The sequence below is a fragment of the Sus scrofa genome, chromosome 16, assembly GCF_054392235.1.
Source record: "Sus scrofa isolate SSC_HxYL_T2T_F1_AM1 chromosome 16, Sscrofa_HxYL_maternal_Yorkshire_Landrace_v2.0, whole genome shotgun sequence".
Classification (NCBI taxonomy): domain Eukaryota; kingdom Metazoa; phylum Chordata; class Mammalia; order Artiodactyla; family Suidae; genus Sus; species Sus scrofa.
The window spans coordinates 91,390,356-91,408,990 of record NC_139398.1 but is presented as its reverse complement, the minus strand read 5'-3'; the positions used below and the strand labels follow the sequence as shown (position 1 = coordinate 91,408,990).

The 18,635-nt window shown below is 65.7% G+C and overlaps 1 protein-coding gene across 8 annotated transcripts; it reads right to left on the bottom strand.

The window, feature by feature from the left end:
• Window positions 1–214: 214 nt before the first annotated feature.
• TERT (telomerase reverse transcriptase) lies at window positions 215–18,156 on the bottom strand. Of its 8 annotated transcripts, XM_085001633.1 has the most exons (17): window positions 17,916–18,156; window positions 16,472–17,819; window positions 15,866–15,975; window positions 13,511–13,706; window positions 12,323–12,503; window positions 11,434–11,613; window positions 10,764–10,922; window positions 9,474–9,569; window positions 8,945–9,030; window positions 8,225–8,338; window positions 7,720–7,791; window positions 7,407–7,595; window positions 4,874–5,000; window positions 4,140–4,201; window positions 3,708–3,832; window positions 2,908–3,045; window positions 215–2,508 (listed from the first exon to the last, which is right to left on the bottom strand). In XM_085001633.1, the coding sequence occupies exons 4-17, from the start codon at window positions 13,633–13,635 to the stop codon at window positions 2,405–2,407; spliced, it is 1,758 nt and encodes a 585-aa protein (XP_084857759.1). In that variant the 5' UTR covers window positions 13,636–13,706; window positions 15,866–15,975; window positions 16,472–17,819; window positions 17,916–18,156; the 3' UTR covers window positions 215–2,404.
• Window positions 18,157–18,635: the final 479 nt, after the last annotated feature.

Here is an 18,635-nt window from a genome sequence, read left to right as displayed (position 1 = left end):
GGTGAGCATCCCGTGGCCAGGCGCCAGGGAGGAGGTGAGGGAGCGGCAGGAACGTGGGGCTGGGGCGACCCCTCAGCACCCTTGGGGGCCCCGTGTTCACCCACGCTCCATTCTCGTGCCTCGAAGCCCCTCACTGTGCACACGTCTGGGGCAACGGGAGCCAGCGAGCTTCTTCACATGCAGATTAGACCCAAGGAAGCCCGAAAAACTAGACTTTTCACTTCTCAAAATTTTATTATTTTGACATTATCACCCTGAGCAGGTTTGGTGGTCTGCACAGCGGTTTTAAAAAGACAGAAGTCGGAAGGAGGTTTTGGTCTGCTGAGCCTGTGACCAGAGCACAGCCTCTCCAAGCACTTTATTATCATTATTTGTCTTTTGAGGGCCGCTCCCGCGGTGTATGGTGGTTCCCGGGGTAGGGGCTGGATAGGAACTGCAGCTGCCGGCCTCCACCACGGCCACAGCAACGTGGGATCGGAGCCACATCTGCGACCTCCACCACAGTTCGCAGCAATACCAGATCCTTAACCCACTGAGCGAGGCCGGGGACTCATGGATACCAGTCAGATTCATTTCCGCTGAGCCATGTTGGGCATTCCTCTCCAAGCCCTTTCACTTTAGGAAAGGCACACACGATTCTAAGTAAAACTCGGACAAAATGCATTTACTAGACAGATGAGGTTCTGAGCTGCGTAGATACTGGTAAACGGAGTCGTGACCGGCTTGGTGTGTTACGGAAATGCCACCAACAGGCCCAGGGCAGCGGGAGCCCGTGGTGGTCAGCGGCGGGCAGTAGGCACAGGCGTGGCGTGTTGGACACCTCCGCCTGCATGAAGTGTCCTCTGCCCTGAGTGGCAGGTCAGTCCTTTCCAGCGAGGGCACTACCAGGCTGGCACACAGGTGGGTGGGGCCAGTCCCTCGTGGATCATCTCATGCATTCATGATACACTCCGCGGACTTGGGTCCATCATAAACTCATCAGCTCGGTCACGGGAACGTGGTCGCAGTGGCGTCAGTAAACAGGTAACAGCCATAAACCCTGACAGGCGCCCACGCTCAGCCGATTCAGCTGCATTAGCACCGACACCGGCCAAGGTACACACCGTGGCACCTGCCAGGTTGGATGGCCCCATGGGGACATCCTGGGAGAAAGCCTTGGGAATTGTCATCAAAATGCCACCTACGGCCTTTGTGCTCTCCCCAGGCACAGGGCACAGCCAGCCCACAGGGCACCCCCGAGCGGCGCCCTGCTGTTCTTTCTGAAGGGCACGGCCTCAGCACAGACAAAGCAGGGCGGGCCCGACTTGCCGGAAGGACCCCTGCAGCTCCCTGGAAAACGGGCTCTCTCGGTGGTTGGGGGCGCCGCACAGGGATCTGAGGTCGCGGAGGGCGGGGATCTGACCAAGGACGCAGAGGGACTCTGACGGGTTATGGCGCGGAGGGGCCGCTGCTCTCAAACAAGCCCCCGTAACATCTCCGCTCCCCTTCTTCCTGCAGCTGAGCCGTGTCCCCACAACCTTACCCAACCCCTGGCCCCGACTGTGGACCGAGCCAGCTGCTGGCTGCCCTGCCCTCGGGGGTCCCTGCATAGAAGACACAGCACCCAGACCAGCCTCCAAACCACCCCATCCGCCAGCAGCATCGGCACCATCTGGGCCTAGCGTAGGACTCGCCCCCAGGCCTCGCCCTGTACCTGCTGAACCGAAGCTCAGGGAAGGGGCAGCACCTGTGTGGTTCCCCCCCGACCCAGGAGACCAGGGCATCTGTGTGCCCCCCGCCCCCAGGAGACTGGGGACCCCTGAGTGTCTGTGGAGTTCGGCTGGAGCCAGAGCAGGCAGGGGTGGGGGCCGGGCGCCGTGGGAGTTCCCGTCTATCCTGTCTAGAGCGATGATATGTGTGTCCCCAAGGGCAGAGGGAGGCACATGGGGGCTCAGGGGTGGGTGTGGGCGCCTTCCTGCTGACCCCACAAGAGTCCCCTTACTGCCCCACCCACTGCCCTCCCCCACATCCCCTCCCAGGCAGGCCAGGCCTCAGGGGCAGCACGCCTGGCAGAGTTGGGCACTCTCTAGAACACACTCTAGTGCAAACACCAAAGGAAGACTTTATCAAACAGTCAGCGAGAGCCCGCCACCTTCCCTCGCTGGGGCGATGGCCCTGTGCCAGGCGGGACCTGCGCAGAACGTCGTAGAAGCGGGAGTAGCGGGCAGGTGCAGGGGCGAGGCCGGGGGCAAGGGGCGGAGGCTGGAGACGGGCCTCAAACAGCTGACGGGGCCCTTTGCTTCTGGGGAGGCCTGTGAGGCTGAACTTGGGATGCAGCTGGGGTGGGGGGGCGGTGCAGCAGGTGTGGGCACCAAGCTGGGGTGCTGCCCGGGTCAGGGGGCCAGAACCCGCCAAGGGCCAACCGTCAGTCCAGGATGGTCCGGAAGTCTGTAGTCAGGGCTGGGTCGGCGGCGGCCTCGAGGGCGGCCAGTGTGGCCCCAGGGAGCCGCTGGCACAATCGCTCTCTGGCTGCAAGGGGGTGACTGAAATCAGACCTCCTCCCAGAATAAAACTGGAGCATGGCCCTGATGGGGACCTGGGGGTGCCACTGAGACGGGCAGACGGTGGCACCAGGGGAGGAGCCCCGGTGGAGCTGGCACCCCACCATGCTGGGGGCCTCGGGCGGGCAAAGACTCCAGGGGATGCAGACTCGGGGGTGCTGGAGAGGAGGCCAGGTCCCAAGAGGGAGGCGGGGTGGGCAGTCCTGGACGCAGGAGGGGAACTGTAACCCTTGGGGCACCCGCACCCCCTCCCCCCCAGGCGCTCCTGGACCCACCCACCTGCCCCGGGACATGGCAGGGTGGGGTGGGGGAGACCAGAGGGTGGGGCGGCGCTCCCCAAGGGGCCACTGACCCCGCCCATGCCTACCTGCCCGGAGCGGCCCCAGAAGACAGCTGTAGGTAACGCGGTGACGAACCAGCTTGAGCAGGAAGGCGTGGAGGCAGAGCCACTCTGCGGCTTCAGAGGGAAACGGGCCGGAGGCGCCCCTGGCTCCCAGGGACATCCCTGGGGACACAAGGAGCTGAAGCCTGGCCCGGCTGGGGCTGTGCCCCAGCGCTGCTCCCAGGGGACTCTGGGCCCCAGACATCGCCCGTGCAGCCAGGGCCCCAGCGGAACACCGAGACGGGGTTTGGGATGGGGCGAAAGGGCACTTGCAGTGCAGGGACCCCCCGACACGGGCGCAGGAAGCTGACACTGACAGGTTTGCCTTGACTTCTCCAAGAAACCCCCACAGGCATAAGCAGCAAAAAGCAAAGTCTGTCCCACCCAGGACTCGGAGACACACACGGCCTGAACCGCAGGCAGGTCAGAAATGCCTGGGACGTGGCTGCAGGCTTCGGGGCCTCTCGGTGGGGACGTCAAGGGGACAACGAGCCATGGACAGTGGACCCGAAGCTGACGGTGTGGCTGGCGCGGTGCCCCTCACGGTTCTGGGATGCCCAGGGCCTCCTGCTGACCACTGACCTAGGTCCATGCAGGTGCCCAGAGCACCAGGGAGCAGGCAGAATGAGCCAGGAGGCAGGGGACAGTCACCAGCCGGCCCCCAAATGGCCATCACTCTCCAATAGTGCAGGGGAGGGCGGGCGAGCCAGGGGGCGAGTCAGCGAGTGGAAGGGGTACCCCGAGTCCCCATCTCACTGCCCCGCGGCCGTGGGTGGGGCGCGCACCTGCGTTTCTGGCTTTCAGGAGCGAGTAGCAGCAGGACGCGGTGTCGGAGACAAGCCGGAGGAAAAATGAGGGGTTCCTCGCAAGCGGCTGACGGAAGGGCAGCTGCAGCACACACGCGTGGAACCTAGGACACGCCGGCCTCGTCAGGCAGAGCCGCTCCCCGAGCGCCGCCCTCCGGGGAGGCGGACACGCAGAAGAGCACACGCTCCAGCCCAGACCGGGCCCCAGGTCTCGGCAGCGGGGCCGCCGAGCCACCCGTGGACAGGGAACATTCTGGAAGCGTGGCTGGGCTGACCGGGAGCTGCCTGGAGAGTCTCCGCCCCCCGACCCCCGCCCAGTGACCCCCAAGCGGGGGGTGGGGGGGGGCTGGGACGCTGCTTCCCCAGAGCGAGGCCGCGGCGCCCGCCAGGCCGCGGGGGCGCGGGAGGCACCTGTAGGCCTGCAGCAGGAAGATCTTGTAAACGTTGGCGAGCACCGTCGGAAGACTGTTCACCTGCAGTCGAGGAAGAAGGGATGCTGGCGACGCCCCTGGCGCCTGAGCGTCTATCTTCCGCGTATGGCCGCGTCCGGCGGAGCCAGGAAAAGGGCCATTTTGAGAAGAACCCGCCAGGGCCTTCGGCCCCCGCCAGGCCCTCACCGCGCCCCCAGCGGCTGCTGGAGCAGGACCCCAGGGAAGATATTTGTGGGGGCGAGGGGCGGAGCCGGGCTCGGCCCCACAGCCTGGGGGGGCAGCCCCTCAGCAGGTGACGCCGGGGCTGACACACGCACACACCTGTGAACACTCCCAACACACACACTCGTGCACACGTTCATGCACACATCTGCACACAACACACGCCTGCGGTCGCACACACGCATCCACTCATTGGTGTCTGCGCGCACACACACGCACACCCACAGTCACGTGCATGCATAACACACACACTAACGAGCATGCCCACACAACACACACACCCTCAAAGGTGTGCACATTCGTTACATGGACACACGTGTGTGAGCGCACACGTATGTGATGTCTGGCGTGCTTTCACCCACATGCACGCATAGCCACGCGCCCTCACACACGCTCCCTGCCAGGGTCTACACAGCACGCCCTGGACAGGAGGCACTGACACCTGCCGCCCCTCACCCGGAAGTCCCGGCCGCCTCCCGGAAGCCCTCGCACCTGCAGGTCCAGAAGGATCCCGTGGCACTTTAGCCGCAAGACCGCCAAGAGCTTGCGGCGCATGTTCCTCCCGGGCTTGAAGCCCTGGTTGAAAGTGAGACTCGCTCTGATCGAGGTCCGGGCGTAACTGCGGGACAGGGCGGGGTCCCGTCAGACTCGTGGCCTCCTCCTTTGGGCAGATGTGTGGGCCCGACCCTCGCGCACACCCGGCCCGCCCACCTCCCTGGAGGTCCTGGTCGGGTGCAGCCACCTCTGTGCTTGGAGGGCGGCGCCAGACAGACGGGTCAGGAGCCCCGCCAGGTGCGTGTGTGCCCAGGATGAGTGTGTGGCACAGCCCAGACCGGGAGGGGTTCTCTCACTCCAGCTCCCGAGGGAGAAGTTCTCGTCCGTGAGACGGGCCTGCTGTCTCCTTAAACGTTCTCTGAGATCAACCTTAACGACAGAGCAAGAGTTCTTCCTGGCGACACGACATCCCTGTTTGCGGTGCTGTGTTGCCCCCAAGCGCCTGAAGACAGACAGTGCCTCTCGGCCTCGCCTCGGGGTGGGTTTCTGGAAGTGGAACTGCTGGGACACGCAGGACTGCTGAAGAAGGCAGGGCAGGTTTCTGGTTCCAAGAGCAGCTGTCGGGGCGCCTCCGCCCGGCCGCCCTGACCGCGCTCCCCATGGCTGGCGGGCAGAGGCTCCTGCGCTCAGGCCTGCGCCCGCGACCGTCGGCCTGTCACAGTCTCTGGCTTGCTCAGGACCGCGTCCGACTTGTGCAGAAGCTCCGTGCACGGAGCGGGGTCTGGAGCCGGGCTGGATCCTGCTGCCCGTGGGCCCCCCGCCCCGTCTGCCCCGGGATGAGCTTTGAGACCAACGCCAGGACGACAGTGGGTGGCACCAGCGGTGCCCATTGGGACAGGGGACCGGCTTTCCTGCGTCAGGACCAAGGCCTCCTTTCCGGCCAACTGCCCGCGACATGCGACCCGCCAGCACGACCACTTCTTTGAGTCCTTTTGTTCGTTTCCGTCGTCACGTTGGTTTCCGCGTTGAACGCCTTTCCCACCGGGCGTTTCTCCCGCTTGTGCTGTGAGGTAAAATGGCTGCACCGCTTTCTTCCGGAGGGTTTTCTAAGACGACGACCACATCGCCAGCCTCGTCCCCGTCCAGTGCCCGGGGCCCAGCTTTGGGGCGGGGCTTCTGGCCGCTCTGCCCGGCGGTCGTCCCTGTGCAGCCCCGGGCTGCGGGGTGGGGCGGCCGAGCCTGGGGCTCACCCCACCGCTCTTCTTTCAAAGGCTCTTCTTTCCGGCTTCTCTGTCTTCGCGGCCTCGCAGGTGCTTGGCTGTGTGCTCGAGAAGCCCTCGCGGGGTTCTGAGGGTCACCCCCAACTCCATGGCTGAACTTGTAGCTTCCGCGAACAGGCATCTGCCAAAGCAGTGGCCCTGGAGCCTGGAAGGTTCAGGCATCGGCACCACGGCCGACTCCCAACGCCCACTTGTTCTGGGCTACGGCCGGCGGTACGGCCCTTCTCGGCTCCGCCCGTGGCGCAGTGACACCCACTGAGGCTGTGCTGGGCTGGAACGGGCGCCTGCGCCCAATGGTCACAGCAACAGGCGGGCGGGCAGTTCACGACTGACTGGAGTGGTTGGTGCAGGGACGTGCGAGGGGTGGTGTGGGCACTGCACACGGAGAGCCTGCGGCCCCCACCCCGGGAGCAGACCCAGCCAGCCCGAGGGTTCCAGCCTGAGCAGCAGGGTCACAGCCCAGGCTGGGGACACACGATGTCCACACGGCCTGGACACTGGCATCTTGTACCCATCAGCAGACAGATTCCTGCACCCACGCCTGTCTCAGGTCCCTCTGTATCTGGGCCAAGTCTGAGCCGGGCTGCGCTCTCAGGCTGGTGGGGGGGTGGGGACAGGCTGTCAGGGGCTGAACTGGGCCCCCAAGTCCACATGCTGAAGCACTGACCCTCGTGGCCGCATGGGCACAAGGCCTTTAAGATGGTGATTAAGTGAAATAAAGTCATAAGGGTGGGGCCCCCATGCAACGAGACGAGAGCCCCAAGAGTCACCGAAATGCGTGCAGATGAGGGCCACCGCGTGAGGCCATGGGGACCGCGGGGGCTGACGCACCCACACGCCGGGAAAGGCTCATGGGGAGGCGGCTGTGACACCTGACCCAGCTTCCAGCCTCCAGGACCGAGAGCATAAGGTCGCAGCCTGAGCCGACAGAGGCACGGACGGCGGCACAGCCAGCGCAGGCCACCTGCGATCCCGGCCGACCCAGGTGACCATGAAGCCTGACACCCGGTGACACCCCGGGCGGCGTCAGCACATGCGCCCCCGCCCTGCAGAGACCTGCCAGGTGCTGGGATCTCTGGTTTAGAGCTACACGCTTTCCCGCAGAACATCTGGTGCCCCCAAGTCGGCCTCACAATCTCCTTTTATTAAAAAAGGCCGGAAAACTGCTGCCCTGGAGACTCTGGCCCCATGTGGGACGGGAGGACGACCCCGGCCTCTGACCTCCTGGGTTGCGGGCCCCTGGCACTCACCTGGCATAGTCGCAGTGCACCTCCAGCGTGCGGGTGTCCAGCAGCAGCCCGCACCAGGGGAACAGGCAGTGTGCCGGCAGCTGCAGTGGGGCCGGGCCGCCCCGGGCGCCGTCCTCCACAGGGAAGTTCACGGCCGTCTTCCGCAAGTTGGCCAGGCAGCCGTACTCGGGCACGCCGCGGACCAGGGTCCTGACGCAGAGGCCGCGTCAACCGTGGGCGGAGGCGGGGGGGGGGGCGCTGTGGGCACTGTCAGTGATGCCCACCCTGTCTGCACTGCCCCCCAGCAGCCACTGGACACGCGCAGGGACCTCACCTGAGAAAGGCTTTGGCTCGTGTCAGGTGAGGGGTCACCAGCAGGAAGTCGTCCACCAAGCGCAGGAGCACCCTGGACAAGCAGAGACCCCGAACGCGCTGTTTCATGCCCACGTGTGCCGCCCTCCCATGGGTTGCAGCCTGAACTCGGGGACGCGGTACAATGACCTCCCGCAAAGAGGCTGATAGACGACTTAAGTTTCTGGGGACTCGGCTCTGGCTATGACAACAAGCCGGGGTCCTGCGGTCACGCGCACGTGCCCGCCACATGCAGGCCCGCGGACCACCGTGTGCACTGCTACGTGAAGAAAGGGGGCGGCCCCGTGATGTGGCCCCCTGACCAGAAATCCAAACGCGGAGCCCCCTGACGGCGCACTGGGTCAAGGATCTGGTATCCCCGCTGTGGCGCAGGTTCGATCCCTGGCCCAGGAGTTTCCGCATGTCGCAGGCAAGGCATGGCCAAAAAGGAGGCTGAACGGGCCGGACGCCCGTCCCGTGGGTCGTACCCGTCACGCTGGATCCCGGGGAAGAGTCTGTTTTCCATGTCCCCGTAGCACAGGCTGCAGAGCAGCGTGGACAGAATGGAGCCCTGTGGGATCCCCTGACACTGGACGTAGGACCTGGGGGCAAGACGAGGTCGGAAGGTGGGCAGACACGCCCGCTCCTGTGTACACATTGCACCCACCCGGGGTGACATGAGCCAGGATTTCTCATGCTCCCTCGCCACGCCCTGCCACGCACCTGCTCACACGTGGCAAGTGACCAGGTGGATGCCATGAGGGCCACAGTGGGTGGCGCCCTGGGAGGAGTCAGGGGACACAGGAGCAGCTCTCTTCCTCCCCGGTGCCCGTTACACACACGTGTACCCTTTGTCCAAACTTGCCCTGCCATGCGTGCCCTTAGCATGTGCGCCACTCAGAGCGTGCCCGTGACTTTAATGAGAAAGGCACGCCCTTGAACGAGAAAGCTCCGGGGCTTGGCACACAGTCCGGGCTGACCTCTGACGACCTGGGCCCTGAGCTGGCAACCCAGGACCACCACTCTCCCCAGATACTCGGGGTCTCACACAGGCGCCTGCCCAGGCAAGTCTGGTTTCACGCCCGTGAAAAACGTTCTCTGCTGGGTTTTGAACACAGGGACTTCCGTAACCGTGGGCGCCATGCTGGGCCACGCCAGCCGCGTGGCGGAGCGCCATCAGGGGTGCTGGGGGTGGGAGGCTGACCCACCTGCCCCCGATCCGGATGACGTGGTTTCGCAGCAGGCTCAGGAAAAGCTCCAGGAGACGGCTGCCGGCCTCGTTCAGAGAGCAGCTCTGCAAAGCAGGCGGTGTGTGGTGAGCGGGCTGGGCCGCCGGACGCAAGGGTCTCAGAGCCTCACGTGGTGGCAAGGTCGCCCCAAAACCGCTCTGCGCAAAGCATGGAGCCACAAGGGCCGACCCCCTGCTGGTGAACCCAGCCTGGGGACCCTGCTCACAGGCAGGAAGCGCGTCCCCTTGATGGGCCAGGTGGGGGTGTGTCTACAGGCCAAACCCTCTTTGTCCGCCTAAAGTAGGGGCTCGTCGTCTTTGGCTTCAGGACCGCAGTGGGGGAAGAAGACTTGCGACGAGTCACGGGAGAGCCTCGGGCAGCAGCAGAGGGTTCGCGGGGCAGCAAAGGGAAAACACTGCCCGCAGCAGAAGCCAGTCTCCGTCGGCCCTGGAGGGTGCCCACGCCCCACCCCAACCCCGCCAGCAGTGAGCTGGGTGCCCACACGGACCTGCTCGATGACCACGGCGTCCCTCAGCGGGCCGGTTGCCTGCAGGTGTGCCACAAACTGTCTCATGTAAGGCTGGAGGTCTGCGAAGGTGGACACCTGCTGGCCAGGAGGATGCGGTGAGCAGGTGGACGCCCGGGAGGGCCCCTCACCGTGAAGCTTCTGAGGTCACTCCACCGTGGCCACTAGGGGGCGCTGGGAGGCAGGATGCAGGCGGGCTGGGGTCCATCTCGGGGTGCATCCCACCTCACCCTAACTTCTCCAAGGCCTGTGACCACTGTGACAGGTGGTGCTCAAGCAGGAAGTGGGGGCGACCAGGCTAAAGACTTCAGGCTTCAGGGCCGCAGAGCAGCAGGGAAGTGGGGGCAGCCCCAGGGAGGAGGGGCCGCAGAGGGAGGAGGGGGTGCAGAGCTGGGCCCCAGGGAGGAGGGGCTGCAGGAAGCCGGGGAGAGCAGGTCGTGACTGCCTGCAGGGCTGGGAGGCTGGGGGAGCCCGGCTCCTCTGAAGGGCCCACACCAGCTCCCGGGCGAGTGGGCAAAAGGGCCGAGACAGAGAGAGAGAGAGATCAGAGGCCACACTGCCTCGTCGAACTGACCCTCACGAGACTCAGGCCAGGGCTCCCCCAACTGTCAGGAAAATACCACCCTTTCTGCAGGAAAACACGCGAAAGCTCTGTACAAAGCCAGGCATCCCGCCCGAAACGCCGCAGCTGCAAGACAGGCCTGTGACCAAAACCAAGCGCGAAATGGCAGAAAAAAACACGAGAGAAACGTGCCTGCGGGTGAGGTGGCATCCCGTTTCTGGAATGTTCAAATTCGTGACGAGAACACTGCTCATGAAACAAGGGCAAGACGGCGGGTTTACCCAGAGACAGAGCAAGTTCACGTGGCTTCCTAAGGCTGGAAAACACGCTGCCAGACCGAGGAAGGCCAAGTGCGTGTAAAGTCAGGCACGGCGGCAGATGAGCGCGCGCAAGACCAGCCTGCAAAGCCCAGGCTCAAGCGGAGACAGAGCACGAAAATAATTCCCAACAGGCCCTAGACTGAGGTGGCAGCCTGCGGGGGCCCGCGGACCCCCGGCCCTCTAAGCCGACAGGGACAGCGAGCGAGCCTCCCTCTGCCTCCCGCCCCCGAGACCACACACAGCCCCTCTGCAAGGCTGCAGGCCAGGCCTGGGCAGCCGGGGGGAGAGGACTCCTGGGAACCCCAGAAAGAGTGAGGTCGGCGACCCCGTCCCCCAACACCAAGGGCCCCCGCCCCGCCCGCGGCCGGCGCCCCGCCCCCGGGGGCTTACGTGGGTTTGGAAGGACTTGCGCACGTGCCCGCGGGCGGTCCTCCGGAGCACGGCGCACTGGCGCACGCAGTACGTGCTCTCGTGGGGCCGGATCACGTTGGCGACCACCTCCAGCAGCCTGTCCTGAGGGAGGGCGTCGTAGGCCCCCGTCACGTCCACCTGTGTGGTCAGGAGCGCCTGACGACATGCTCTCTCTGGACCCGAGCTCCCGGGGCCTGCCCCTCTGAGCCATCCTGTCCCAGCACACGCTCGCCCGCCCCCGGGGGCTCTCACTGAGACCTCCCCCCGCCCAGGTCCCCCAGGCTCTGAGCGCCCCCAGGGCAGCAGGCTGCGCCCCTCTCCCTGAACTGCTGGCTGGTGACCAGGAGGCCCCTGGTGGATGACTGAGGGGCTGGGGGCGACGGGGTACTGGGATCTGAGCAGGCGTTTCCTTCTCTGAGGGCATCCCCCGAGGGCGGCAGCCCCTGGAGTTGGGGTACAGTCAGAGTCCACTCCGGAGGGGAAGGCACAAAGCTTCTGCCTCAGACCAGACACCCCCACATGGAAGCAGGGTCCCTGCCCTCCCCCTCTCAGGAGAATGTATGGGACACAGACAGGGCTGCCGAAGGCGGACGGTCCCCACACCGGCAGGGACCCAGCTCCCTTGGGGGGCTAGGAGGCGGGCACCCACCTTGACAAAGTACAGCGGGGGGGCCGGGTCCTGGGCCCGCAGGGGCAGCACAAAGGCCCGCCAGGCCCTGTGGATGTCACCCACGCCCAGCACGGAGGCCCCCAGGAGGCGCGGGCGCCGCGCCCGCTCGTAGTTCAGCACAGCAAACAGCGTCTTGACCTGCCCCGTGAGACGCCGGACCTGCAGGCCCCGCCCAGGGTGGGCAGTGTCGTCAGGAGGGCCGCGGCGGAAGAGGGCCTGGGGTCACACAGCCCCCGCTGCCCCCCTCGGCCAGCCAGCCTCCCCGAAACCCCAGCAGGGCCCCCCCACCCCCACCCAGGGATGGCCGTGGGGTCACGGACGCTGGAGAGTGCAGCTGGCTAGGCCCTGGATCCCCTCCGCTCGCCTGCCCGCCCCCCAAGCGAAGAGGGCACTGCCTCCAGGGGACCCCGCCCTGAGGAGTTTATTTCGGCTGGAGACCAAACCCCCATCACCACCAATGGCTTCTCTCTCCCACTAACGGTGAAACACCCCAATACCGCAGGGAGGCCCCCGGAAGGGTCGGAGCTGCTGGGCACGTGGAGACGCAGTGAGGGCAACGCAGGCACCGGGGTTACGGGAGGGAGCGAGGTCCCAGAGGGTCCTCGGGACCCCGACAGGCTGGTGACAGCTGATCGCGAGGCCCCTCTGCCCTGGCTTGTGGAGCGTGTAGGGACAGGGGGCTCTGGAGCCCGGCCACCGCCTCGCAGGACTGGCCTCCTGGGAGCTCCTCCTCTGGACCTGGGATCACTGGCGCCCGGCGCCCGGCCCTCCCCGGGATCCCCGGTTCCCTGGCCCTCGGGGCTCTGATGACAGAAACCCAGGCCTGGGGCTGAAATGCACTTCGCCTAAAAACGACACCGGCAGTGACCTTCTTGTCTCCGGGGCCTGTCCTGGCTCGCACGACGTTCGCCATGTTCACGATGGGCCGCAGCCCGTCGGGTTTGGGGACGAAGCGGAGCTTGGAGGTCAGTACAGCGGGCCTGGCCTCCCGGCGTCGCCTGATCTCTGCTTCCGACAGTTCTCGAAGCCGCACACGATCTAAGTGTTGCCTGAAACAGACGGGCCCGTGGAAAGGCAGGCAGGTGAGCCTGGGGGACACCAGAGCTAGGGAGGCTGGCGGAGCCCACGCCCAGCGCCCTGGCGGGGCCGGACACCTGGGTCCCGGCAGACGACGCCCTGGGCAGTGCAGGCTGGGGCCTGAGGGACCCCGCCTTCCTCCCCGCCGTCGGTGCAGCCTCGCTCCCAAAGACCCGTGACCTTTACCCCTAAACCAGCCACAGGGAGGGTCTGGGTGCCCCCACCCCCGGGCCACCGAGGTGAGGTGCTCTCTGTGCTGGTGGCCCCAGGATAAAAGGTGCTTCACAAGCACAGCCCAGCCTGGGACTCGAACACCCCACGAGAGCCCACACGGCTGCTTCAGGTCACACGGCACAAAATACTTAAAATGAAATCGGGCCACTGTGCCTTTGCTGAGACCCGTAAGTCTGACACCAGAGCCTTCCCCAGACGCAGGAGGACACGGGCTCCACCCCGCGGGCTCAGGGGCCCTGCCTGGCTCCCTGCACGGACACCTGGCTCAGGGCGCCGAGCCTCTGACCCTGGGCATCCCAGTCTTTCAGGCTGTCACACCATCCCAGCGAACCCTCGCCCGGCTGACCTCTGCCCAGTCCTTCGAAATGGACACAGCGGTCACTGAGCCGCTGAGACAAATCTCATGGCCCCCGCCACTGCAATGCAGCCCCGGGTCCCAGGGGGCTCCCCACAGCACATCCGCCAAGTCCTGCCCGTTCTGCATGAATTAAACAGCGCTGGGCCCATGTGCCAGGGAGACGCCAGCAGCCCACCCTCCCCACTTCAGTCCGTACAGACTCCTTCCAAACCCTCCAGACCAGCCAGCTCGAGCCCCGGCGGGCAGGTAATGAGAGGGGCTGCAAGAGCCCAAGCCCAGCCGCCAGGAGGGGGCCTGGGGAAGGCGCGGGGCTGGGAGCAGGCCCCTGGCATCGCCCAGACAGGAACGAGACACCGTGTGACACCCCCCCCCCGCCGCCCCCGGTACCTGATGCCTGCGCTCTGCAGCCGGCTCCAGATGCGCTTCCGGAAGAAGAAGAGCCGGTTCTTCTGAAACGTGGTCTCCGTGACATAAAAAAACGACCTGAGCAGCTCGACCACGTACGTGCCCATCAACCAGCGCAGGAACTTGGCCAGAATGGCCTCTCTCAGACGGTGCTCGGCGGCCTGGACATGGCGAGCGTCTGGGAGGAGAAAGGTGGGTGCTCAACCCGTGCACCGCCCGCCTCGTCCCCCGAGGGCCCGGGGCAGGTCTGGGCTGCTTGCGGCGTGTCTGGGAGACGCAGCAGAGGGGGAGGCGGGTACCTCGGAAACGGCGCTTCTCCCAGGGGCGTGTGAAACCCTTTTAACCGAGTTCCCCGCGCCTTTTCACTTTGTTACCAGGGCTCCTGGAAAGCTTAGTCGTGTGCAGAGCTCACTTTGTGTTGCTACTGGGCAGGAAGGGCGAGGGGCCTTGTCACTTGTCCTGGTTACACACGGGCTGCACAAAGCGAAGGCTGCCCCCCAGAGACACGCTGCCGGGGGCTGGTCTGTGTGGACTCGGGCTTCGCCACTGGGCAGCACGACCCAGAAACGCCTGGGGGTTTACAGGCCAACCTCGGGCGAGAAGAGACCGCCACATGCTGGCTGAGGGATGCCAGGCACCTCGGGCTTGGCGCACTTGCCTCGGGCCGAGACGGGTGCCCGCCCCGTGGTCCTCTGCGTTTGTTCTGTGCCCTTGGGAACACGAGCAGGTGCCAGGGCGCCTCGGCAAAGACAGCCGGGGCTCTGCGGCCACTACCCAGCATGAAGGGCACATACAGAGACCAAAGGGGCCCCAGAGGCAGGTCTGGGGCAGGAGACAGACCAGCGAGCAAAGAGGAAGAAGGGAGTCCAGCAAACGTCGGCCCGAGAGACAGCACCGAGACGTCTCTGCTGGGGACACAACTGGGTCAGTATGGGAAGTGGCTCGAGTCAGGCTGTGATCTGATTACAAGGGCAAAGCCCTGGAGTTCCCGTCGTGGAGCAGTGGTTAATGAATCCGACTAGGAACCATGAGGTTGTGGGTTCGATCAATGGCCTTGCTCAGTGGGTTAAGGACCCGGCATTGCCGTGAGCTGTGGTGTGGGCTGCAGACGTGGCTCGGATTCCCTGTTGCTGTGGCTCTGGCATAGGCTGGTGGCTGCAGCTCCGATTGGACCCCTAGCCTGGGAACCTCCATATGCCATGGGAGAGGCCCTAGAAAAGGCAGAAAGACCAAAAAAAAAAAAAAGCCCTTACCTGGTTCAGAAGGTAACCAGCAAAGAGAAAGTGGAGACTAGAAACCTACAGCAAGGATGCAGAGCCAGCAAGTACCCACAGCAAGAAACTGCACAGGACCCGCCAGGAAACCAGGGAGAAAGTGGACAAACTGGGAGGACGGGTGGCGCCCTGGGAGCCAGGGACGCAGGTTCAATCCCCAGCCCGGCACCGTGGGTGAAGGTTCCCACGTTGCCACAGCTGCGGCTCAGGTCGCAACTCCAGCTTGGATCGGATCCCTGGCCCAGGAGCTCCATATGCCACTGGGGCCGCAAGAACACAAGCAAAAAAAAGACACGTGAAACATCAGCTTGGTGTTGACAAGACACTTAAACCACATGTCCTCGTAGGACACGAAGAGGTTGAATATAAAAATTAAGAAGGAAAAATGGCACCAGAGGGAGGCGCTAACCGGCTGGGGCCGCACGGAGGCTCCAGGAGCGGCTGCCGGGCTCTACGCTAGAGGGTCACGGGACCTTCCTCTCGGAGATAAACCCTGGACGTGTGCGCGGTGAGTGCGACCCAAGTCCACCTTGAGAGGACGAGGGGGACCGACGCCCAGGGGCTGTGACCTCTGCATCGAGCACCGACACGACGGCCCCAGCCCGGGCCCGCAAACACACAGGGACATTCCTGCAGAGGCCCAGGCACGAGATCAAGCCAGTCTGACCCCCACCGGCTGAAAGGGAAACCAGCAACGAAGGCCACTTAAAACAGCCACGCGTTTGGAAAATAAGAAACACGTGTCCAGTAACTCCAGGATCAAAGGAGAAGAAACAGAAAACACTTAAAAAGCGGCTCAAATAAAAATGTGCGCCAACATCAAACACAGAGCAGCTGGCGTGGAGCTGGGGAGACGCGGACAGTCGCGGCAGGAGGAGGAGCGCGAGAGAAGGCGGGCGGCGGGGAGACTCAGGCTGGCGGCCCCACGGAGATGTGGGAGACATGCCAAGGGCGAGGCGGGAGGGGCCCGCTCCCACCGCAGCTCAGGAAGAGTGATTGTGGTTGGATGTGGGTGGACAGGCACGTGCCCAGCTGTGGCAGCAAGCAGGAATTCTGGCGATACCTGGAGGCAGATACGGAATGCCTGTGGTCTGGCCTCCCGGGCTGGGGATCAAGGAGCTGGCGAGGTCAGTGCCAGCATGGCAAGCGGGACCAAGGCAAAGGAGCCTGCGGCTGTGGACAGAGCGCACGGTCGGCTTGGCGGAAGGGGCGTCCAGCAGGAACTCCGCTGGCCCTGGCCTGGGGCAGCACACTTCAGCTGCATTTGGATCTACCCTCCACTGCCTAGATCCCCCTGGGAACCCGGAGCCTCACCCCCAGCCCCCCAAAAGAAGTTCTCAGCTCAGCTCCCGTTTCTATCGCGGGCACCACCTCTAGGCGATGACCCTTAAGTCAAAAAGCTGTAGGCACGCTTACCAGGGCTCCTGGTACCTCCTGTCGGCACAGCCCTACTCCCCATGTGCCCATCTCCCCGCTGCCCCACCCCGGCAACCAGAATCTACCCGAGTCCGTGAAAGTCGGCGGATGGGTGCAAACTGGATGGAGAGGGAGTCAGAGGCCGAGAAATCAGATGGCACCACCCATCACCACCAAGAAGCCCCCAGCCTCCAAGGGAGGGACGCAGCAGGTCCTGGGGTCTGGGCCTGCGGGGCGGGCGGCTCCTCCTCACCCGGGCTCCGGCGCAGCCAGATGCAGTCTTGCACTTTCATCTTCCACATCAGCTCCTGCAGCGAGAGCCTGGCGTGCTTCCCCAGGGAGACGAGCTTCTTCACATTCTTCAGAAAGCGCCGCTTGTTGTGCGGGGAGCCCCAGAGGCCCGGGGGCACCAGCCGGTGAAGACAGGCCCGCAGGAGGCGGTACACCTGCCAGGGGCTGCTGTGCTGGCGGAGCAGCTGGACTAGGCGCCTCGAGGCCGAGTCCCCCTCGGCGGCCGCTGCCAGCCGCTCTGGAGCGAGGGGGCCCACTTTGTGGTCGCACACCTGACCGCCGGACCCCGAGAGGGTCGCCGCAGCCCGCAACGGGCAGTGCGCCCTGAGAAGCGCCTTGTAGGGGCACCGCGCGTGGTTCTTAAGCAGCTCCCGGAACAGGGGCCTCATCCGCCAGTAGCGTGCGGGCACGCGGCGCGCCCCTGGCTGCCCGGGCTTTGAGGCCAGAAAGATGACCTCCACGAGCCTCCGGGCCCCCGCCAGGCTGGGCGGCAGGGAGCAGAGCAGGAACGAGCGGCGCAGCCCTTCCTTGCTCCCCGAGCAGTAGAGGAAGCGCTTGGTCTCGGCAGCGCACACATGAGGACTGGGCTTGCCCTGGAGGTGTGGCTGCCACCAGGATGGGGGGCAGGTACCCCGCGCACCGCCTGCTTGAGGGGAAAGGTGCCGGGTTCCGGGCGCCTCACCCTCCCGAGACTTGGCTTTCGCAGCGGCTCTGGTAGGTGTCATCACGGGGGGGTCGCTGTCGCTCGGCCCAGGCGCCCTGCCCTGGTGGGCCCGGGACGCCTGCCCTTCGGGACCCTGTTCAGGCTCCGGGACGTGCCTGGGCCTCTTGGCTGGAAGTGGATGTCCCCCCGCTCTGCCCCGACGTCGCCTCACACCTTGCGCCCTCTGCTCCTGGGGTCGCCCGGCTTCCCCATTGCAAACGGGGCGCGTGAGTCCGAGGCCAGTCGGGGTCTGGCCCTTGTGTCGCATGGGCCGAGCCTCCGCTGCGGTGTAGAGGTCATAGAGTGGCGGCCCGCACACCTGGTAGGCGCAACTCGGGGGCACCAGCAGGTACAGCGCGCAGCGCGCCAACAGGTGGGTGAGCACGTCGTCGCCCACGCGGCGCAGCAGCAGCCCCCACGCGCCGCTCCCGCGCAGCGTGTCGGTCACGGTGTTGGGCAGGTAGCTGCGCACGCTGGTCGTGAAGGCCACGGGCGGCCCGCCGCGAGCCCCGTCCAGCAGCGCGAAGCCAAAGGCCAGCACGTTCCTCGCGCCGCGCTCGCAGAGCCTCTGCACGACCCTGGCCACCAGCTCCTTCAGGCAGGACACCTGCGGGGGAGGGCTCCTGAGTCGCCGCGGGCGGAGGTACGTCGTTCCCCACCCCTGTCACCACCTCCCAGGCCGGCGTCCGCGGGAGCAGCCCACCTGGCGGAAGGACGGGGAGGCAGGAGGCGGCTGCGCGTCCCAGGGCACGCACACCAGGCACTGCGCCACCAGCGCGCGGTAGGCCGCCGGGTCCCCGCGCCGAACAAGCCGCCGGCCCTCAGGGCCCAGGCGCCGCACGAAGGTGGCCAGCGGCAGCACCTGCCTGTAGCGGTCCCGGAGCAGGGAGCGCACGGCCCGGCACCGGGGCGCGCGCGGCATCGCCGAGAGGAGGGAGGGGGTCCGCGCGGAGGAAGGGGCGGGGCCGGGAGAGGAAGGGGCGGGGTCGCTGGAGGCCCGCAGCCCCGCCCTCCGGTCGCGGGTGTGGCCGGGGTGTTTGCGCCCAGGTGCTCAGAGGGTTCGGCCCCATCGCGCAGCTGCTCCGGGGAGCATCCCCACCCACGCGCCGCGACCCAGCCCAGGGCGCAGGGATCGCGCGAGGGTCGCATGGCCGAGAGGCTCTGTGGTACCTGGGGAGGGGACCATAACGTGGGGTCCCCAGGGGACCTGGTGCTTTCCGCGCCCCCTCCCCCCGGAAGTGGGTCCTTTTGGTTTGTCACTTTCTCATGTGGGCCGTGACCGGACACTGAGGATGCTCTCGGTCCAGCAGGGGCTTTAGAAGGAACAGGGCAGCGGATGTATAAAGATGTGCAAAGAAGAACGTGGACACCACCGCCCTGGCCAGACGGGCCTGGGGGAGCCGAGGGCGCAGGCACATCCTCA

What these genes read in the sequence shown, in the direction of transcription:
- TERT (XM_085001627.1), bottom strand. Translation starts at nt 18,134, where the DNA reads ATGCCGCGCGCGCCCCGGTGCCGGGCCGTGCGCTCCCTGCTCCGGGAC. An exon ending in CAGGCCCCGGAGACAAGAAG is followed by an intron (nt 11,614 to 12,322) that starts GTCACTGCCGGT and finishes CGGGGCCTGCAG; the next exon opens with GTCCGGCGTCTCACGGGGCA. An exon ending in GTGCACTGCGACTATGCCAG is followed by an intron (nt 5,001 to 7,406) that starts GTGAGTGCCAGG and finishes CCTGTCCCGCAG; the next exon opens with TTACGCCCGGACCTCGATCA.